We start from the raw sequence: 22,970 nt of genomic DNA, 5'->3' as shown, positions 1-22,970 counted from the left end.
CATTTTCTAAATCCAGAGAGCCCTTAGCAAGAGTGTTGAATGGGGTAAAAACAGGTATATAAGCTTTCTTTTATTCAGAGTAAATTTTCCAGTCTGCATGAAGTGTCCTTCCAGCAAACAGCTTTGGCTTCACCCCTGAAGTATGCTATCAGATGTGTTTTGGAGCTTGGATGTGTCTGAAGTTCTCTCAGTCCATCATTTGTAGCGCTTCAGGGAACATAGACCTTTCTGTGCTCACTTGGAAGGCTTATTGCCTCAGAAAAACACCAAGCAGGAGTTTTAGATGTGCTTAATGAAATTCATTTTGGGGAGAAGAGAGGTAATATCAAAATTTTTTCAAGAGGCAAGAAGAGGTCTAATATCAATCCGAAGGAAGAGAAAGTTCTCCTTAGCACAATTTTAACATTATGTCTAATCATGCCAAAAAGAATGCTAAACGTTATATATAAAGAACAGCTTTCTGACTTACCAATAAATACTTCTTAAGTAGCCACTCTGAGCCAAGATGTAATGATAATTGCTCCAGTAGTAGTTGTATATAGTTTAATGAGTGAGGGCACTGTCTTATTGAGGCCAAGGACATGAGTTTGATACCTTGATGAGCCAGTTAGGCTTGCCCTTTTAGGTGGTCACAGACTGCAAATAGGTAGCAACGATGGTAAGAAAGTCTAAGCACAAAACTGTGGATAGACTGACACAAACTTTTCCATAGCTGAACAATCAGTTCAGAGCACAGGGCCTGCTACAAATCATATGTTTGGAGTTTCCAAAGTTAATATTTTCTCCTTAAGGGTGATGGTATTACCCTGACAATCTGGTACCTGATTGGGTCAAGTGAAAAGCAGTTGTGAGACAAGTGTCTAGATATCAACATTCTTTGCCAATTGGGGATATTATTGGATAGACGAGTATGTTGGGTTCGTAATCAAAGGATTGAGACAGTTTTGCATCTGTATCTATGAATAAGTAGAAATTCACCTCAGCCTCAGTGTTTCCAGCTTCTGATCACTGAGTTAAACAAAATGTGATCTCTAGAATTATGGGAGAATATTTCATTTGGCCGAAAAGCAAACAGGATTTATTCCAAAGGAAAGAGTCTAGCTACTGAAAAAAGCCAGTTGAGTATTTTATTGAATTCAAAAGTTGTAAGCCAGGCATGATTTTTTCTGTCTTGTCAGGTTTTTCACATTTACCAAAGAGCAGTTCACCAGTTTATAAAGGAAATCCAAAGCCATGTGATAACCATACTCCATGAAACATTAAGCTGAAAGTCAATTCAACTTTTGATCCTCACATACTAGATTCCTTCAGATTTAGTTCTTATCCGAGAATTTGAGACTCATCTCAAGAGTTTTATAGGATGGAGTGTGGTGGTGTTGTTACTGCTGCTTCTATGTTGCTATTTGTACAGAAAGAGCTAGCTGACATGTATCATTTGTAGTCTCTTCAATCAAATTGTTGTTCAAATGTAAGACAGTGTTCAGATTACTATAATATATTGAAGCTCATTGTAATGTTGGGGCTGAAAGACAAGTGTTATGCTTATGTCATAGGTTTCTGTGTTAAAATGAGAGATACACTATTACACCTGAAACACAGAAAATGTGATACATGGCCCACAGTAAAACCAAATCTTTGTCATAGCAACGTACTGATAAAGATCGGGTGGAGGTGGTATTGAATTTAACTCTGTGCAATAAAATAGATAATATTTTCCCAATTGCTTTTCAGAGAAACAGGGACCCAAAAAGTGTGCGTGTATGCATGTCTATGTGCGAACCTGCATGTGTACGAGCCTGAACACGTGTTCTACAAAGTTAACAGTTATTTATAATAGTCCCACTCTCAAGTAGAATGTCTGCCACTGAGGAATGCAAGGACCTGTAGTAGTAAAATAAAAACGATTCAAATATTTGAAAAATAATACCAAGTACACAAACTTTTATTCTTAATAATATTTATTATTCTTGGTTGATTCATTGCTTGATTTTAGTGAAGAGCCTGGGATACACTGTAAAAACTTTTCCAGTCCTTAACCTGCTTGACTTGGTACTGCTCACACTTATCAAATCAACTTACTTTTTTTCCTTACTCTTATTTCCCATATTAATCACATAAAACAATGAGAAAATCTCATAGTTTCCCCAATAAAAATTGTATGATAGTCTATCAAAGAGAAGGTCTCTATTCAGGTTCATTCATTCCCAATTCTTGATTTTCCTTATGCTCCCAGCCTGATTTCCTTTGATCTTTAACTGATTCTAGTAGATGCTGAACAAGTGGACATGTAATACTTCCTTAATTTTCATGAATTTTTACATCAAAGGTGTCCTTTGTTTAGAATGCCATATTGAATTATTGAAAATGTTACATAAATGTGTATTTTAGAGCCTAGCTAATACCCAGATTTAATATTTCAGGGTGCCCAATATTATCATTGTCTAATGTTGGGCACAGCCAAAGTGCTAAGAATAACAGAATTTACTTTACTGGGAACTTTTGTCTAAGAAGTAAACCTAAGAGAAATGGTTCTGAGGGAGGCTCTGAAGGATTTACTGTTTAATCAAATTGTTCTTTGTCAGCATGCAACAAAGAAGTGTTCCAGTTGTATCCTAGTTCAATTTATACAAGTGTTGTTCATTGTTGACATGCATAAAGAAACTTATTAAAAATGAAATGTCTCAATAGAACTTTAAAGTGTCTGCCTATATTTTTCATGTTCTTTCCCAATACATTTGCACAAAAGAATGTTTATATTTTAGCATTCTTTTGTCATATTTTGTAGCCTGTAATGTTAATGTATTTTCAACCAGATAGAAAATATTACACATGGAATAGAACTATTCATAAGACAAATATATTAGAGCAAATATCATTTCTAGCATGTTTATAAATTATACAATTGCCAGCATCTGTTTTCTGTTAGTCCTCCCACGCCCACCCCACTGCTAATCATAAAAGATTGGGATTGAAAAACATCTTAGATGAGTCCAGAAACTCCATTTGGAAATGGAGGCAATTGCAGGAATGTTGATGCAGTTCAAAGTGAGGAATGCTTCTTGTTGAAGATCTGCTTCTCCATGTGTAGTAATTTATTTCTTAGAGGATTCCCTTACTCATGCAGATATCGCTTCCCGCCTGGATCCTTGCAGTGCTGACACTGTCAATCAGATTAGTAGTTGTGGCTTATGTCTGTGGGGGGTTTCGTGTTGAGGTTAAGTCACATCTCCACTTATTTATTCAACAGAGTGGTCCCTAAAGACAGTTGTTTCTTTTTCTTGCACTGTTTACAACATTTTATTAAAGTACAAAATTGTTGGAATTAACCTAAATAGAAAAACATAGTAAATATTGACAAAAACACTGATAACACCACTCAGGTCACACACGTGTAACAAATACAGGAAGGTTTTAAAAAGATTACAAGTTGAAAATTATGGAGATTTCCCCAAATGGATAGAATAGCTCACTGCTGAGTATGGCATCAATATAATATGTAAGGTCTTTGAGAGAATGCTGTCCCCGACTCTTCTGCAATCTAGTGCCTCCTAGAAATTTGTTCTTTGGGAGATTCAGACTCAGAGGCAGCCAGAACAGACAAGTCGTTTCTTTTTTTTTTTTTTGGTGGCCCCGTCCTGCAGCATGCAGTATCTTAGTTCCCCGACCAGGGATCGAACCCTTGCCGCCTGCATCGGGAGTAAGGAGTTTTACCCACAGGACCACCAGGAAAGTCCTAAGACAGTCATTTCTTATCTATTCTTTATTTCTTTTCTTTTGGATATTATTACTAAATATTCCAAACACATAAAACAACATAATGCACAACTGTAAACCCACAACTTAGCTTTAAAAAGTAACAAATACAAATAACTCCCTGTGTATCCTTTTGTGCTTCCAGTCCCCTCCCTTCCCTGCAGTGGAAGCCACTACCCTAAATTTAATCATTCTTGTACATATTTTTAGGCTTTTACAAATATGTATATACCCATAAAACTATATTGTTCTGCGTATGTTTAAATTTCATATGAATAACTTGCTTCCTTCCATTATCATTATGTTTTTAAGGTTTATCCGTTTTGAGGCATGTACCTCTACTTTATTCAACTTAACTTCTGTATATTTTTGCATTGTATGACTACACCAAAATTTATATATCCATTTTCCTATTGATGTACATTTAGGCTGGACACACATACACACATCAATGAATATACTTCAAAATGTTCTTAGTCTTTTCTGTTTCATACGGATTTTAGGATCAGGTTTTCAAGCTCTATGAAAACGGTTGTTGAATTTACAGAACTAGTAGAGGAAAATTGACATCTTAATGATATTGAGGTGTGTGAGCCATGAACACAGTATATCTCCCCATTGATTGAGTCTTGGTATGTGTTCTTCAGAAAGTTTTAAATTCTTATATAAAAGAATGTTGAACTTTTTTTGCTAGATTTGTTATTATTATGAATGAGATCTTTTTTAAAAAATTACATGTTCTAATTGGCTGTTCCTGATATATAGGCAGGCTGTTGATTTTTTTCTGTTGATCTTGTTTACAATAACTTTGCTATCCTCTCTTCCTGTTTCCATAGTTTACCTGTATATTCAATTTTGTGCCTTCCTTTCCAGACATTAAACATTTTATATTTTTGGTTGCCTTATTGTGCTAGCTAAGTTCTCCAGTACCACATTGAATTCGAAGCAGCAGTTAATTGTAGTACTTCTGACTTTAAGGGAATTCTATTATTTTATTACTACATTTGACGCTTACTTTAGGATTTTGGTAAATCACCTTTATTATATTCAGTAAATTTCCTTCTAGTCCTATTTTGCTAAGAGATTACATCATAAATAGGAGTTATTTTATAAATATATAATATTATATAATCTTTCCGTATATAAGATATTTTTTCTTTAATACATTATGAAATGAGATTAAAGTGAAACAGATTAATTCAATGATGAATTGCATTAATAGATTTTCAAAAGTTAAACCATCCTAGCATTCATGCCTACTTGGTTGTAATTTTCTATGTGTGTGTGTGTGTGTGCACGTGTGTGTGTGCGCGTGTGTGTTTTTTGCTGGTTTGATTTTCAGATCTTTTATTGGAGATTTTTGCAGCCATGTTTATAAGTGAGATAGGCCTACAAAAAAGTCCCTTCTTTACTTACCTTATTTTAGAACTAGATTATAGTAGTCTCATAAAATGATTCAGGAAGTCTTTTCTCTTTTTGTGTTCTCTGATGTGACTTAAAATAGATTATCTATCTGTCGCTTAGAAGTTTGGCTAAATACACCTGTAAAACCATCTGGGCCATTTTCAATGTCTTTAAGGTGTATTCAGGCTTTCTGTTTCTTCTCAAATTCATTTTTTTTTCTTGAAAAATAATTTACTTCATCTAAGGTTTCAAACTTAGTGGCATAAAGTTGTTCATAGCACTCTCTAATTTATTTTTATATTTTAATCTTTAATGCTTACTTGTTCATTTCCTTTCTTTATTTCTTGTTCTACTTTGTCAAAGCTTTCTCTATTTTATTATTCATGTCAAAGACACAGATTTTGGTTTAGTTCATCTTCTCTATTGTTTCTTTGTTTCTCATTTCATTAACTTTAGCTCTTTTGTTGTTTCCTCCCTTCTACTTATATGTAGTCTTTTTTCTAACTCCTTGGGTTGGATGCTTTCTTCATTAATTTTCAGTTGTTCTTCTTTTCTACTAAATGTATGAAAGGCTGTACATTTCCTCTAAGTTACTGTCTAAGCTGTATCCCACAGGTTTTTATAAATAGTATTTTCATTGTTATTCAGTTCCTAATTTCCAATATAATTTTTATGTGATTCATAAATTATTTTAAAGTGTATTTCTAAGGAACACTTTTCTGCATTTTTTCTTTTGCTTTTTGTTTATTGATTTCTAATTTTAGTGCATTTTGCTGAAACAGCATGATCTATGTGGTGTCGAATCTTTGTCATTTGTTGAGCCTTGCTTTGTGAACTAATAATTGTCAGTTTTGTGGGTATTCTGTGTGTTCTTGAAAAGAATATGTATTGTATAGTCATACGTTTGGGGTTCTATATATGTCCATTAAAGTTGTTAATTGTACTATTCAAATTTTCTACATCCACTAATTTTTTATCTTCTTATTCCTGAAGTTGAAATTTTCAATTTGTCTTAATATAAGTATGTCGAGTTTTGCTTTATATATCTTGAAGCTGTATTTTCTTACAGGATCAGGATTGTTACATCTTCCTGGTGAATTAATCCTTTTATCATTACATAATGACTCTATCCATAATAATATTTTATACCTTGAAATCTATTTCATCTGATAATATTATAACTATATCAAGTTTCTCTTGGTACTTTACTACAGTGCCTTTTTTCCCTTTTTGCTAACTTTTCTGTATTAGTGTGTTTCAGCACATCTCTTATTAACAGAAGGAACATAACTAGATTTTCTTCTTCGCTCAGTTCCAGAGTCTCACTCTTAAATTGCAAGTTCAATTTGTTTTTATTTACTAGTATTACTGACATGTTTGGAGTTATATCCTATAATCTTCTTTTGTGTCTCCTATTTACATCATTTATTTTTTCATTGACTTTTACCCTTTTTCTGCCTTTGCTCTGATTGACTGGGTTATCTTCATTCTTATTTCTCTTTTTCTGGTTAGGAAGTTATATATTTTGTTTATTTTCTTTTGGTCATTATCTTTATTTTTTTTAAGGGAGGTTTAATTTTTTTAATTAATTAATTTATTTGGCTGCATTGGGTCTTAGATGCGGCACACAGGAGCTTCGTTTTGGCATGTGGGATCTTTTGTTGCGGCGCGCAGGCTCTTCATTGCAGTGTGTGGGCTTCTCTCTAGTTGTGGCGTGTGGCCTCCAGAGCATGCGGGCTCTCTAGTTGTGGCGCGTGGGCTCAGTAGTTGCAGCATGTGACTTAGTTGCCCCGTGGCATGTGGGATCTTAGTTCCCTGACCAGGGATCGAACCCACATCCCATGCACTGGAAGGCGGATTCTTAATCACTGGACCACTAGGGAAGTCCATGGTCATTATCTTTAATTTCTTAACATTTCATTAAAATATAACACACACACAGAGAAAAGGACAAAAGTCCTAACTGTACAGTACAGTGAACTATCCAAGTAAGAAACACCTGGTAACCACTGTGAATATACTCTACCACTGATATAGCATGCTTTTTCTCTATCTTTTTTTTTTTTTTTTTTGCGGTACGCGGGCCTCTCACTGCTGTGGCCTCACCCCTTGCAGAGCACAGGCTCCGGACGCTCAGGCTCAGCGGCCATGGCTCACGGGCCCAGCCACTCCGCAGCATGTGGGATCTTCCCGGGCCGGGGCACGAACCCGTGTCCCCCGCATTGGCAGGCAGACTCTCAACCACTGCGCCACCAGGGAAGCCCTCTCTATCTTTTGATTAAAAGAAATTCTTAATTTTGATACAGTCCAATTTATTGTCTTTTACCTTTATGGTTAGCATTTTTGTGTACAGTTAAAAAAATTTTTTTGTACCCTAAGATCATGAAATTGTTTTCTTATGTTGTTCTAGAAGCTTTATCAGTTTATGTTTAGTACATTCTATCTGGATTTGATTTTGTATATGTGCTGAGGTAAAGATGAATTTTTTCTTAATGGATATTCAGTTTCCCAGAACCATTTAATATAAAACAGTAGTCATTTCCCACTTGCCTACAGTACCACCTTTACCATAAATCAAGTATCCTTATATGTATGGATCTGTTTTAGGACTCTATTTACTCTCAGTGGTCTATTTGCCATTGTACCAAAGCCCACTGTCTAAATTAACATAGCTTTATAATAAGTCTTGCTATCAGCTAGAGTACGTCGTCTCACTTTATTCTGCTTCTTTCTTTGGCTGATCAAAATTCACATAAATGTACAAACACACACACACAACTTCCAAGATATTGATTGGGGTTGCATTGAATCTGCAGAAGAATTTGGGGTAAATTGGCATCTTTAATTTTGAATTTTTCAATTCACAAATATGTTATAGCTTTCCATTTATCCAGGTCTTCTCTAGTTTCTCTCATAAAGTTCTATAGTTTTCCAGTATAGATCGTGCAAATATTTTGTTAAAATTATTACTAGGTATATGATATTGTGATGCTGTTGTTAATGGTATTTTAAAATTTTCTCATTGTTTGCTGTTCATATATAGAAATAACTTTTTTATCTATATTAACCATGTATCTAGAGATCTTGCTAAATTCACATATTAATTCTAATAATTTATCTATACAGATTCTTTTTGTAGTTTGTACATGCACAATCATACTATCCGTGAATAATGATTTTCTTAACTTTTTTTAACATCTTTATTGGCGTATAATTGCTTTACAATGTTGTGTTAGTTTCTGCTGTATAACAAAGTGAATCAGCTATGCGTATACATATATCTTCATATCCCCTCCCTCTTGCGTCTCCCTCCCAACCTCCCTATCCCACCCTTCTAGGTGGTCACCGAGCACCGAGCTGATCTCCCTGTGCTCTGCGGCTGCTTCCCACTAGCTATCTATTTTACATGTGGTAATGTATGTATGTCAGTGGCACTCTCTCACTTCGTCCCAGCTTACCCTTCCCCCTCCCCGTGTCCTCAAGTCCATTCTCTACGTCTGCGTCTTTATTCCTGTCCTGCCCCTAGGTTCTTCAGAACGTTTTTGTTTTTTTTTGATTCCATATATATGTTAGCATACAGTATTTGTTTTTCTCTTTCAGACGTACTTCACTCTGTATGACAGACTCTAGGTCTATCCACCTCACTACAAATAACTCAATTTCATTTCTTCTTATGGCTGAGTAACATTCCATTGTATATATGTGCCACATCTTCTTTATCCATTCATCTGTTGATGGACACTTAGGTTGCTTCCATGTCCTGGCTATTGTAAATAGTGCTGCAATGAACATTGTGGTATATGACTCTTTTTGAATTATGGTTTTCTCAGGGTATATGCCCAGTAGTGGGATTGAAAGGATGCTCAACATCTCTAGTCATTAGAGAAATGCAAATCAAAGCTACAATGAAGTATCATCTCACACTGGTCAGAATGGCCATCATCAAAAAATCCACTAATTGGCTTCCCTGGTGGCACAGTGGTTAAGAATCCACCTGCCAGTGCAGGGGACATGGGTTCAAGCCCTGGTCCAGGAAGATCCCACATGCCACAGAGCAACTAAGCCTGTGGACCACAACTACTGAGCCTGTGCTCTAGAGCCCGTGAGCCACAACTACTGAGCCCGCATGCCACAACTACTGAAGCCCGCGCGCCTAGAGCCTGTGCTCTGCAACAAGAGAAGCCACTGCAGTGAGAAGCCCGTGCACCACAACAAAGAGTAGCCCCCACTTACCACAACTAGAGAAAGCCCGCGAGCAGCAACAAAGACCCAACGCAGCCAAAAATAGATAAATAAAATAAATATATATATTTTTAAATCCACTAACAATAAATGCTGGACAGGATGTGGAGAAAAGGGAACCCTCTTGCACTGTTGGTGGGAATATAAATTGATACAGCCACTATGGAGAACAGTATGGAGGTTCCTTAAAAAACTAAAAATAGAACTACCATATGATTATTTTATTTATTGCTTTTCAATTTTTATACTTTTTTTTCTTTTTCTTGCATTATTGCACTGGCTAGGACCTCTAGAATTATGTTGTATAGCAGTGATGATCATAGGCATCTTTTCTCAGTCTCAGTAGTAGAAGAAAAGAATTCAACATCTCAGTACTAAATAATGTTTGCTGTGGGGGGGTTTTGCAGCTAATCTTTATCAGTTAAAGTTCCTTTTGGTCTTAATTTGCTATAAGTTTTTATCACAAATGAATGTTTAGTATTTTATCAAATACTCATTATATATCTGTGGAGATGATCATATGAGTTTTCTCTTTTATTCCATATATATGATGAATTACAATGATTGATTTTCAAGTTTTAATACAATCTTGCATTTCTAGAATAAGCACAAATTGGTCATTATACAATTTCTTGTTGTGTAATACCAGTTTTACTGTGTTAATATTTTGTTTAGAGTTTTTGCATCCATACTTATGAGTGAGATTGGCCTGTATTTTTTCTTATAATATACTTGTCAGAATTTTACATCAAGGTTATGTTGGACTCATAAAGCATATTTGTGAAGTGTTTCTCTTTTTCTATTCTTTGGAAAAGTTTACTCAAGATTGGCAATTTTTTCTTCCTTAAAAGTTTGGTATATTTACAAATGAAGTCATCTGAGACTGTAATTGTTTGTGGGCGAGGGAATATTTTTCATTGTTTATTAAGGTTTTTTATAGAAACTATTCAGTTTCCTGTTTTTCTTGTGTTTATTATTGTAAGCTGTATTTTTGTAGGGATTTTTCCATTCCACTGAAAGTTTTAAATGTATTGACAAAAAGTTGTTTGTGATATCCTCTTATGATGTTTTATGTCTGAAGGATCTGCAACAATGTCATCTTTTTCATTCCCGATATTAGTTATTTGGGTCTTCTGTAGTTTCATCTTGGTCAGTCCCCATCAGGGATTTATCAGTTTTATTAGTCTATGCAAATCATCAGGTATTGGCTTTGTTGATCCTTTCTATCATATGTTTGTTCTTATTTAATTAATCTCAGCTCTTATTATTTTCTTCCTTATACCTCTTGGAGTTTACTTTGCTCTTCTTTTCCTAATTTTTTAAAATTGGATGCTTGGGTCATTGTTCTCCAGGTGGTTTTCCGTTCTACCTTATAAATTTTCCTATACATAGGGACTGAGTTATATTACACAAAATTTGATATGTGGTACCTTCATTTTCATTCATTTCAAAATATTTTCTGGGCTTCCCTGGTGGCGCAGTGGTTGAGAGTCCGCCTGCCAATGCAGGGGACACGGGTTCGTGCCCCGGTGCAGGAAGATCCCACATGCCATGGAGCGGCTGGGCCCGTGAGCCATGGCCACTGAGCCTGCGTGTCCAGAGCCTGTGCTCCGCAACGGGAGAGGCCACAGCAGTGAGAGGCCCGCATACCGCAAAAAAAAAAAACAAAAAAAATATTTTCCTATTTCCATGATGATTTCTTCTCTGTTCTGTAGTTCATTCAGAAGTCTATTTCTTAATTTCCAAATTATATGGATTTTATAATTATCTTTTGTTGCTGATTTCAAGTTTAATTCCATAGTAGGTAGAAACATGCTATATATAATTTCAATACTTAGAAATACGTTGAGACTTGCTTTATAGCCTAGCATGTGGTCAATATTTGTAAATGTTCTTTGTGCACTTGGAATTTCTGTGTATGTTGTAGTTATTTAATGCAGTGTTCTGTATGTATCAATTGGATCAAATTTGTTAATCATGTTGGTCAAATATTCCATATTCTTTCTAAGTCGTCTGCTTGTTCTGTCAGTTAGTTAACGAGAAAGGGGGTCATAAAAGTCTCTGACTATAATTGTGAATCTGCCTTTTTCTCTTTTTTGTTCCTTCAGTTTTGCTTCAATATTTGGCTTGGTGTTTTCTTCAGTATTGGAAATTTCCTAGCCATTATCCAGTCAAGTATTTTTTCTGTCCCCATGAGACTGACAAAAGCTTTACCCAACCTTTGAAACTTCCAGCTGCATCTACCAGAATTGACAGACACTTCTAGAAAAGAAGCATCCAAAAATATCAGACACCTCTCTGGGTTTTCATTTTCTCCTAGCTTTATAATAAGCAAATATAATTGCTGGAACTTGGCCCAGCAATTCTTTACCCTTTTGTGAATTCTAGTAGTAACATCCAACAAATTTTAGAATATATTTTGTCTAGATTTTCTAGTTCTCATCAGAAGAGAATAGTAAAAATTATTTAGGTCACAATCACTAGAAACAGAGCTCCACCTTTACATTTTTATATGCATACTTGACAAAGTATCTCTTACCTAACTCCTGAAAAATACAAGGCTTTAGAAATATTGAACACAGGGTACTCCATTGCACATATTATGATAAGGTAATATTTTATTTCACTACTGTCTTCTAACCCCCCAATTGTTATTGTTGTTGATGTTGTTGTTGTTACTATTATATAGTCAATGCTTCTTTGCCATCTCTCTGAGCTAGTGGATAGTTTATTAGTCCCCATCTCATTGAGATTGCAGCTTTTCAGGGGTTGTCCTTGCTTTCTGCAGGTGTTTCCATCCAACTCTCCATCTTAAATGGGCCAAAGACCTCATCTCTTTTCCCTTTGTGGACACAGATACCCAATCCCCTGGTCATTACTGGGTATAATAACCCCTCTATGCTGCCAGAGGGTTGACTTATATGCTTACGTCTTTGACTGTTAGCATCCTCTTTGCTTCCAGTGTTTGAGAATTTCTCTTTCTTGTGAACTAAGACATGCAATTTTAAAAATTATTACATTATATTCACCATTTCTAAGGGTTTATATCAAGGTGGTTTAAAGATAGCCTAGTCTGCCATTTTGCCAATACTGTTCATCTAGTTCTGAACAGTGAATGAATACTAGATGAATACTATTTCATCTAGTCCTACTACTTTTCAGGAAATCATCAGAATGATGTACTCCTATGTCTAAAATTTATAGTTGTATAAAGCAATATATGCAAAATGTTTGTCTCTCATTGTTTCAGTCAGCTCTGGCTTGATTGGCTTTGACCACTTAGCTTTCTAATCTTAGAAATGCCCTTTCAGTTCAGCTTTTAGTGTCTTGAGGGAGGCCATTAAGGGGAGCAGAATTACAATAGCAAATTCACTATAAGAACTGAATTTCAAAATCCAGATTATCAATCATAGATTCAAAATCAAGATATAGAGTGTTGGTGCTAATTCAAGATTAACCTACTTGAGCTGCCATTTATTAGGCTAAGTCCCCCCTTTTTGGTATTGTCTGGGTCCTAGACTTTTCTCACAACCTGGTGATCCCACACACAGTTTTCTATTCACTCTTCCACCCAGTGCAGTCTGGCTTTACAACTACCACTTTATCAATACAGCTCTTCCTGAAGTTACCAACAATTTCCATGTGGTAAATCCAATGGGTACTTCTCTGCCCATGTCTCACTTGACCTCTGAGCCATATTTTTTACGTAACTGAAACCATTAGGTGGCACTTCAGGGGCTCCGAGGAGCTCCAGTTCTTTATGTCTCAACGCAGAAGGAATTCAGCAAGAGGCAAAGTGATAGATAAGAAGTGATTTATTAGAATAGGACACTTGTGAGGCTTACAAGCAGGTGGACGAGAGGGTGCCGCACCCCAAGAACTTAGTGGGCTACAGTTTTATGATCAAAGGAAAAGTGGGGAGGGGGAGAAAACCACCTTCTTCCTCATTCTTGAATAGACATCAAAATTCCATCGTCATCAGTTCCTCCTCCACGTCGGGTGGGAGAGTTTTCTTGTCCCTACATGGTCAAGCTGGGACTGTCATGGTGCAATGGAAATGAGCAAAAAGGCAATAACATATACTAAAATATGTTAAATCATTTCAGGTTTTAGTATAATGTCACCTTTTCCTTATATTTTTGTTTTTAGTGCGTGCAGAGGAGCGTGTCCTAGTAATCATTAACTTACTGAGCTCACTGGGATGGATGTGGGTCTCATGCCACCATTGTTTTATTGTTTGGGGGCATGTCTCATGTTTCTGTTACCTGGTTTTGTTGCTAAGCAAGCCTGCTTGGTTTTGTGGTTAAGCAAACCTGCTTTCTTGAGTGATCATTAACTTACAGGGGTCTCCTATACTTTTTTCTTTACTTATAATCCCCTAGTGGGATTAACTGTTTAATCACCTACTTTGGCCCTTTACTCTGTCCCTATGATGACTACCCCCTTCTTGAAAAAGTGTCCTCTTTTGGCTTTAGCTGTACCACAATCTATAAGATTTCCTCCTATCACTCACTGCCCTCTCCTTCCCAGTCTCCTTTGATGGTTCCTCTTTTTCTACCTTATCTTTAAATCACAGAACACCTCAGGGCTCATTCCTTAGGGGATATCATCTGGTCTCAAACTTAGATGCTAAATACCACCTATATGCTAATGGTTGCCAATTTCATATCTCTAACCCTGGCCTGTCAAATTCATATATCTTAGTGCTTAATTGACATCTTCATTTGGCTATCTATATGTTATCTCAATGTTAATCTGTTTGATCTCCCATCTTATTCTTCCTTTATCCTTTTCCATTTTGTTAGTGGCAGCATTATTCACCCATTTGTTTAAGCCAAAACTTTTATTTTTCCCTTTCCTTCATTTCCTATATCCTCTCTTAAGCAATTCATATTGGTTCTACCTCCAAAATATACCTCAAACTGCCCAATGACCCTGTCAGGTGTAAATATTATTACTTCCATTGTGTAGTTACACAAGCAGAGATTAAGAAAGCATGTTAGTAATTTGCCTAAGGATACGCAGCTTTTATGCAGAGGAATTCTTATTCCAAACCGTTTACTCTTTCTGTGAAATCTTGACCCTCAAAGAATACTTGTGAATGAATTAGTGAATATATTGATCCAGATAGTAATAAAATTCATAATCATGGCTTTATCAGAAGAATATTCTCACCTACTGAAAAATTAACTCTGCTACCTATAGTGTAGAACCTTTGTTACATATGAAGACCTTTGTTACGTGTAATATAGGGTAATACTTATATCATCATATGTCAATATCTATCAATATATAAAACCAGTTTCAGAATTTAAGACTATGAAAGATAGACAACTTGGCTTCCAGCACACCCTCTTTTTCATTCAAGGATATGTGGCCAATTGTACCCAAAACCTATTGCATTCTTTCGATAGGCTTTTATCTCCCTTCTGCTCCTCCAGCAAGGGAATTTTATGAAGAAACAAGCTAGCCAAACTTTTATTTTGGTTTTCTACTGTCATGATTTTATTAATATTCAGTGTTTCTCAAAAAAAAAGTCAGGGATACAGAAGAGGGAAACTGGGCAGAGCTAATAATACACCTTGATTATATTGGCTAAATATTGAATGGCATTTTGAGATAAGAAGACTGTGTATTTTAACAACCAAGAGTCATTTTAAATCCTTAAAATAAATGCAAATATTGTTAGTGTGATCAGAGAAAGCAGTTGATTACTGTCACTGGCAGCTTTACCTCTTGTATATTATGAATTTTATTAGAAAGTTATCATCTTTCTGATTGTAAAACCCGAATGAAATTAGGGCACTGTGTGTTTTTCCCAGTGATTTCTTGTAGCATCACAAAATCCCTACAACATTACCTGTAATCTTAATGAATGTTTAGTGAAAACCACTTGACATTTGTTTGGCACTGACTTCATTTCTAAGCCTTGAGTGCAGTTATCATTTTGTGGACTGCTCAAAAGCAATATGATTTAGAGTTTATTTTATACATTGAGATATAACTACCTTTTTTAACAGAATTCCTTGTACATTCACTCAAATGCTAGAGGGCTTTGTGCCATTTTGATTATATATTTTAAATACAGGTATAGACTGAGATTTTGATAATTCTAATGTGTTTTTGAAAGAGTAGGCTCTGGTTGTAATAAAATATGTAAATACATCTTCTTTGAATTCCCCACAGAGCTCTGTACCATGGAGTGTGGTAGCCATGGAGTCTGCTCAAGGGGAATTTGCCAATGCGAAGAAGGTTGGGTAGGACCAACATGTGAAGAACGCTCCTGTCATTCTCATTGTGCTGAGCATGGCCAATGCAAAGATGGAAAATGTGAGTGTAGCCCTGGATGGGAGGGCGACCACTGTACAATCGGTAAGTACCACCATACTTTGAACAAAGTAAATTGGATGAATTGAAGAAGTAAAGCAGTCTAGCAAGTCAATCACCAAGCTGTTTGTAGAATTTGAGATGGGAAGAGGGAAGAAGTAGGAGGGCTGGCCATAAGTTTGAAAGTTTCCTTAACTGGGAGGTTTCCTGTTTTGTTGATAATATCTTACTTATTTCTGTGTCTTTTCCTTTCTCATTACTTCATTATTCTTTATATTTTCTGCTTTCAAGTGCTTTGAGTTACTCAAATGAAAGATGATACATTAGAATATAGTGTCATTAGTTAATAAGAAAAGTGCTTTTGTTGTAAAGTTAACATTCACTGGCCATTTTTCCTTTTGAAAAGTATAGGTTGTTTTGGTTGAAAGCACTTAGAGGCAGTTTCATTAAATGGGACTACTTTATCAGGGGCCATTCAGTATCATTAAGGGCTGTCTTTAATGTGTATAAGGAAGACACTCCTGACCTGCTATCAATAGAACATCTGTGTTGAATTGTTTATTGGGTAGTATAGAGAGTTCGTACCGAGGCATCCACCCTCTCTCGTCCCTTGTCACCAATTTCACTAATTTTCAGGCTGCTTCCTGGGAGAACACCTGTGGATGTGAGAAAGTCTATGTAATAATTAATCTATCACGTGGTCTTCACACCATAAAAAACACTAATAATAATGAAAGTTTCATTTATAAAATACTTTTTTCTGAGAAAAATATCAAAGCCCTTGACACACACATGTATCTGCCACCAAGGTTCCCTGCGTATACAGAGGGACCAGTATGATTACCATTGTTCAGCTAAGGAAAGTGGGTAACAGAGTGTTCCAGTGTCATTCTATGAGCACACAGAGAATTCATACAGTGCAAAAGCAAGCGTGGGCCTCTGGGTACACAGTTCATTGTTTATGGGCTTTTTTTCCCCTCTAGACTGTACTACAGCTTTCATTTTTAGGTGATTTTTGTTATAATGGTTGGAACCTGCCAAAGTAATGTATAGTATATATAATATATATAACATAATTTTAATAAACTGCATTACTACTCAACTACAGTCAGTCTTGTTCTGTGACTGTGGAAAATACTTAAGGTTCATTAAAAAGGTGGTGAGGGGTGAGATTCAGATGCAGCTTAAGTAATTACATTCCTGCACTAGAGTAAGTTTATTGCCTTCACATAGGAGGATTTAAATATTGTCATGATTACCAAAGGTGGTTACTCCAGAACTCCCTTCTAAAGATATTACTAATAAGAAGTTCAAGCTAGCACTCCTTCATGAGTTATTACTGAAATGTAAAAATGCAGTTCTTATACTTTTAATGAAATATGACACTTTTGTAGGAAGCCTAATAGAGTTTCTTACAGAAAAGCCATTAATATCTTTCCCACAGAAAATATTATTCACAAACCACACAGGCCAGTGTACTAACTTTTGAGCTGCAGGCATTTCAGAATTCCCAGTTTGCTGTTCTCCCAGGCAACAGATGGTAAACCATTAGTACTTGTTGTATAGCTTTGGTCTCCCAGAAATTCATTCAATCACTCTTTTCCCCCCTTTTTAGCTCACTACTTAGATGCTGTCCGAGGTAAGCCCGTTCTCTCTAGTTTTATAACAGAAAAATATTTTAAACCGAAAATATGCATGTGGGAAAGGAAGTGTTGGTGGGGTTTGGGTGTTGTTTGTTGTTGTTGTTTTTAATGTTGGCAGTCTTACTTAAGTGCAATATTGTCAGGTTCATGCTGTAATAGACTTAAAAGTAATTTGCTTTCCCAATATCAAAGATTGATTTTTTGCCGTAGAGTTTAATAGACTGATAAGCAGTTTTAAGAATTATTTTTCTTTGTCTTGATGTCGAGGGGTGTGTGTGTGTGTGTGTCTGTTTATATGACAGAGAGGTAATTATTAAATAAACTAGGTTTAGGTAGACAGCTGAACTTTCTCTCTAACATAACAATATAGCTTTAAGTCCGTGTAGAGTATCCTTACAAGGGCAGAAGAATTATTCCCCTGTTAGTACCTCATCATCCATCCCCACCAGGGATCTGCATTCAATAGAGACTGCAAGGGTTTTTCTGTCAGATTTCCTGGTGCCTTTCATTACCTCAGCCTCAGAAGGTTGAAAATGTCATACTCAAATTATCCCTAATTTCTCTTTATCCACTGTATGTGCATGAGAATGGAACTAGATAAATTTCTTTCTTAATCTTATACATGTGCGTGAGGAATATATATATAATCTTTTCATATTTTCTAACAGCCATCTGTCATTTTATTTTAAAGTCTTTTCTTCCTCTGGTCTGTTGAGAGTTGCTAGGAAAACCATTTGCAAGAAACACTGGATTACTTCTACAGATTTTTTAAAAAATTCTTTTGCTTTTTATACTGCTGGAATTTTCTTTCAAAGACAGAAAATGGAAAGAATATTGATTGGACTCTCTCCTGTAAAATCCAGATCTGGTCCTGTGTTGCTACTGGGGAAATTTCCAGAAGCTATGTGCCATTATTGCTCTCTCTGTTCATCTGCCCACTGAGCACTTGGGACATGCAGAGTTGCCCTTTGGAATAGCCTATCTCTGAACCACTGGTAGAAAGAGTAGGTCATCCCTGAGAAATTAAAAGTCTAAATAGAGACCGTCGTTAGTGTTTGTGGTTAGGGTTATCAATGGATAGAAGTCATTTAAGCATTATAATTTCCTCTTGACTATATTTATCCAGTTATTCTCTAGAATTCTGAAAGTCTAAATTTGGTGTGCATTAATTCCATAAACATTTGTTGAGCACTTACTACAGGTATACTATTATGCTAGTTTCTGAGAGAGATACCAGATAAGTAAAAAAATCAATCCTTAGCTTTCAGATCAATAATAATCCTGAAGAGAAGAGCTGAATAGGTGTAAAGCAACTGCAGCACATTTCTAAGGCACCATGTGGGCAATTAATGGTCTGAACTGTATACCAACATACCTAAGTCCTGAAGCAACATATCACAAGGGAAAAATCAGCACAGAGTAGCAGTTGTTAAGAGAAGTATCTCTTCATAGAAACTGCTGTCTTTTCCCAACTTTTTGGTCATAACTAGATACAATATCATCCATCCAGTTTTGATTGAGATGAGGAGATACCTTTTTCGAAAAGAAACAAAAAACATGTCTTGTCCCCATCATAGTTTTCATCCTGTCTGAATCAGAGGTTGGGAATTGGGGTTAGCATTAATAACGTTTAATTGGCTCTCTAAGGAAAAGCACAGCAGAGTAAGGGATAACAAGTTCCCTGGGAAGGTGGTATAAGCAAGCAAGCTCCTCTTCCATTTATTCAACACCTCATCTGAATGGAGCCCAGATGATTCGATTTTTCCCTCTAGGCAGATACATCATTGTTGGCCAAACCCATTCTGATATCTCTGAATTTGTTACTCTCTGCTGTCTTTTCAGATGGCTGCCCAGGGCTCTGCTTTGGAAATGGGCGATGTACCCTGGATCAAAATGGTTGGCACTGTGTGTGTCAGGTGGGTTGGAGTGGGACAGGCTGCAATGTTGTCATGGAAATGCTTTGTGGAGATAACTTGGACAATGATGGAGGTGAGTCATTTATTAAATGTTCATAAAAGAAAGGAATAGCCCAGCCTCTAGCACAGTGATGACCAATCTGGCCAAGAGTGAAAATTAGGAATCCTTATAAAGTCACACTATTTTGTAAATCTCAATTTATTGAATATTTACAGTAACCAGGCAATACTCCAAACTCTTTCCATGTATTATATCTCATTTAATTCTCACAATAACGTTATCAGGTATAGGTACTATTTTCCCTGTTTACAAATGGGAAAACTAATACTTGGAGTGGGGATGGTAAGTGACTTTTCCAGGATCACACAGCTAGAAAGTAACAGAACCAAGGTTCCAATTCAGGGCTGTATGACTTCAGTTTCTGTTCTCTTAATTGTTACAACCATGCTGCTTCCCATATCTGTGGCATTTATTCTACTAAATTAAATCAGCGTACCACTGTCTAAACTGTCAGATGCTAGTGTAGCTTGCACTGTACACATCGTGAGGTAGTTTTCTTTGTTCTTAGTTATTTAGAGCTCCCTCTTGTGTCTTTACCTTTTAGTACCACTTTACATCTTTCAAAGGACACAGCATCATGACAATTCACAGTAGAGTATTTTACATTTAATTCAAGAGCTGCACATGTTTTAGAAAGCCGTATGTGGCTCCAAGGCCTCCAGGTAACCACTTCTGTTTTAATCAAGCAAACAAAGGCATCTAATACATTGTACAGTCAGGCCTCAAAACAGCCAAATCACCTCTGAATGAGCCTAAAACAACAAATCCTCACTTTCCTCTTACTTTCTACTCAATAAAACATGAAATTGACAAAAAAATTTATTTCTAATTTCTGTATATTGACTTAAAATGAAGTAGGTTGTTACATTTGACTCCTCAAGGTTTCTATTTGTGCTTAGACAATTATATACCTTGTCATTTGAATCCAAATGGGGCTTAAAACAATAAGGTAGCAATCATCGTTTAAGCACCAAATTAGGTGTAAAAGTGTCCTCTTTTATTGTTCTGGCTAACAGTTTACCTTTAAAAGTTATAAGACCTTATGAATTTTAAGTAGAAGCAACTTTCTGATTAAGAGCACAGGGCTTTGAAGTTAGAATTTCTGGGGTCAAATATTAGCTCTGCTATGTACTTCTGGCTGTAGGGTTTGGGAAAAGTTTCTTGCTATCTCTGTGCTTCAATTTCCTTATCTTCAAAATGGGGCTGATAATAATAATAACTGTCTAATAGGGTTGTTATAAGAATTAAACAAGATAATTCATGTGCACTACTTAAAGGGTGATAAACTACACCAATCAACGCACACATGCACACAAACACACACACAAACACACACACACACTAAATTTAGGATAACAGACCATTTTCTGAAGAGACTGTTTACTTCCTATCTAATTTGAAATTTTTGTTGGGGAGGCCAGAGTGAGATTTTCAGTTAAATGGTACACTAATCAACCATTTACTTGACTTCTGTGGTCCGCCAAGACTCATTTTCTTTTTTTGTTTTTTTCAAGACTCGTCTTCTACACCCATCATTCTCAGTTCATCATTTAAGTCCCAACTCAAGCCATATTTCCCATGATACCTCTGACATCCACCACCCCAGCCTATCATGGTGTTTATCATATGCACCATACAATCAAGCACTAAATTATATCCTGTCTATATTGTTTCCTTGTTACATGTTAAGTATGACCCAGAGTCCATAGTTTGATGCCCAATATAATTACTAATAATATTAGCTCACTTGTATTCAGGGTTTACTATGTACAAGGCACTCTGCTGAGTCCTTTATGTGAATAATTTCACTTAATCCTCATGAGGTAGAAACTACTATTAACGCTACTTTACAAATTAGGAAACGGAGGCACTGAGAAGTTAAATAAATTGCTCAAGATCATATAGAAAGTAAACGATAGAGCCAGGGTGTAAACCTAGGTGGTCTGCTTCATTCCAAAAAAGATCGGAGGCAGTAATGGAGATTTCTCAATTGATATATTGATTAAAATGTTATGCTCAGAAAATACATTAACAACCTATGCAAGTATAATTTCTTTCTTTCCTTCTCTATTTATTTGTTTTTGGCTGTGTTGGGTCTTTGTTGCTGCACGCGGGCTTTCTCTAGCTGCAGTGAGCAGGGGCTACTCTTTGTTGCAGAGCATGGGCTCTAGGCACGCGGGCTTCAGTAGTTGTGGCTCACGGGCTCTAGAGCACAGGCTCAGTAGTTGTGGCGCACGGGCTTGGTTGCTCCGTGGCATGTGGGATCTTCCTGCACCAGGGCTCGAACCTGTGTCCCCTGCATTGGCAGGCAGAATCTTAACCACTGTACCACCAGGGAAGTCCCAAGTATAATTTCTGACTCAGGGTTGAGCTAAAATAAGTTTCCTGCTTAATAAAGTACAGCTTGATAAAAATAATTGAATAATTATCAAGCATTTTCTGTGGCGTCAAGGTCACCTCAAGGGAGCCAAAAATGTTTAAGGAATGGATCAATTAAATATTAATGAAATAATGGATTATCAATTTTCAATATCTGTGGCATATATAGATACAAAAGGTATAGAAGATGTTGCTGAATGTGTATTGACCTATGAACATTCCTTTAAAATTGTGTATCTACGTGGGAATCAAAAATCAAAGACGCTGATGTGAGTTTAGTGTATTTTTATGATTGTCTCTTTAGGGAGTAGCAGGGGGAGGCTCCTTGAAATATTCAATTACCGTTTTTTCATTTGGTAGGATTAAGATGATACTGATGACAAATAAATATTTAGTTCTACTTTGAGATGGAAAGATGGATTAAATAACCTCTGAAAGCCTCATGACTAAGATTTTGGACAATAAATCCATTTTTATACTGTTTAAGTAACATCCCTAAGAATATATTAAATGCCCTGCATTTGGTGGTCTCAGCTTTCCAGCTATCCAGAATGGCTGGATTCATTTCCAGCCATCCAGAATGATTGTATATGCCTAATGATTAATATTTGCATACTTGTTTGTGCATGTATGTGTGTGAGTTTTAATTAAATCAGAAAGTGCCAATTGAACCTTTTGGGGGAAAAAAAGTGGTCCTAATTTTTTAAATGTTAATTCTTAAGAAATCTTCCCAGTCAAAAAAAAAAAATCCCTTTCAAGCAGTTGTTTCAAGTAGCTGCTTCCTGATTACTACATATCATTGCTGATACTTAAAGAATGGCAGGATTTTTTTTTTTTGCATTCTAATCAGCTTTGAATACTCATTAGTATTACTGCTACTTCCTGAAGCTTTGACTTTAGTTACACTCTGATTCAATGCATTGTGACTCTTAGTAACTAGTTGGGCTCATTGAATATGTGGGTGACACAGGTCTAGGAGCTACCTAAGAGCTCCTTGAATAATAAAAACAGAGCTAAGAACAAATAACCCTTGGATTTTTTTCTTAACATGCAAAAAAATTGAAAACTGTCTTCTACATTGTATATTTAAGAACTAATTACTACAGAAATCACAAATCTATCAAATGTCTTGACCTCATGTATCCCTTTAGTCAACAAGCACATACCATGGACACAACCTTGTGCTTGGAAGAGGAGACTTAACCTTATGGTGACCACATTTTTCATGTGTTCATCATGTGTCCT

At 36.1% G+C, this 22,970-nt stretch overlaps 1 protein-coding gene across 1 annotated transcript in view; it reads left to right on the top strand.

Annotated features, from left to right (window-relative positions):
* Positions 1–22,970, top strand: part of LOC101276968 (teneurin-1) — a 350,419-nt gene that overhangs the window by 151,720 nt on the left and 175,729 nt on the right. Inside the window, exons 12-13 of the mRNA XM_049704537.1 lie at positions 15,586–15,771; positions 19,212–19,358. Of these exons, the coding sequence (XP_049560494.1) occupies positions 15,586–15,771; positions 19,212–19,358 (333 nt within the window). The remainder of the gene's footprint in view (positions 1–15,585; positions 15,772–19,211; positions 19,359–22,970) is intronic.

This window comes from Orcinus orca, chromosome X (genome assembly GCF_937001465.1).
Source record: "Orcinus orca chromosome X, mOrcOrc1.1, whole genome shotgun sequence".
Lineage (NCBI taxonomy): Eukaryota > Metazoa > Chordata > Mammalia > Artiodactyla > Delphinidae > Orcinus > Orcinus orca.
The sequence above is the reverse complement of the archived record's forward strand: the minus strand, read 5'-3'. Positions and strand labels throughout refer to the sequence as shown.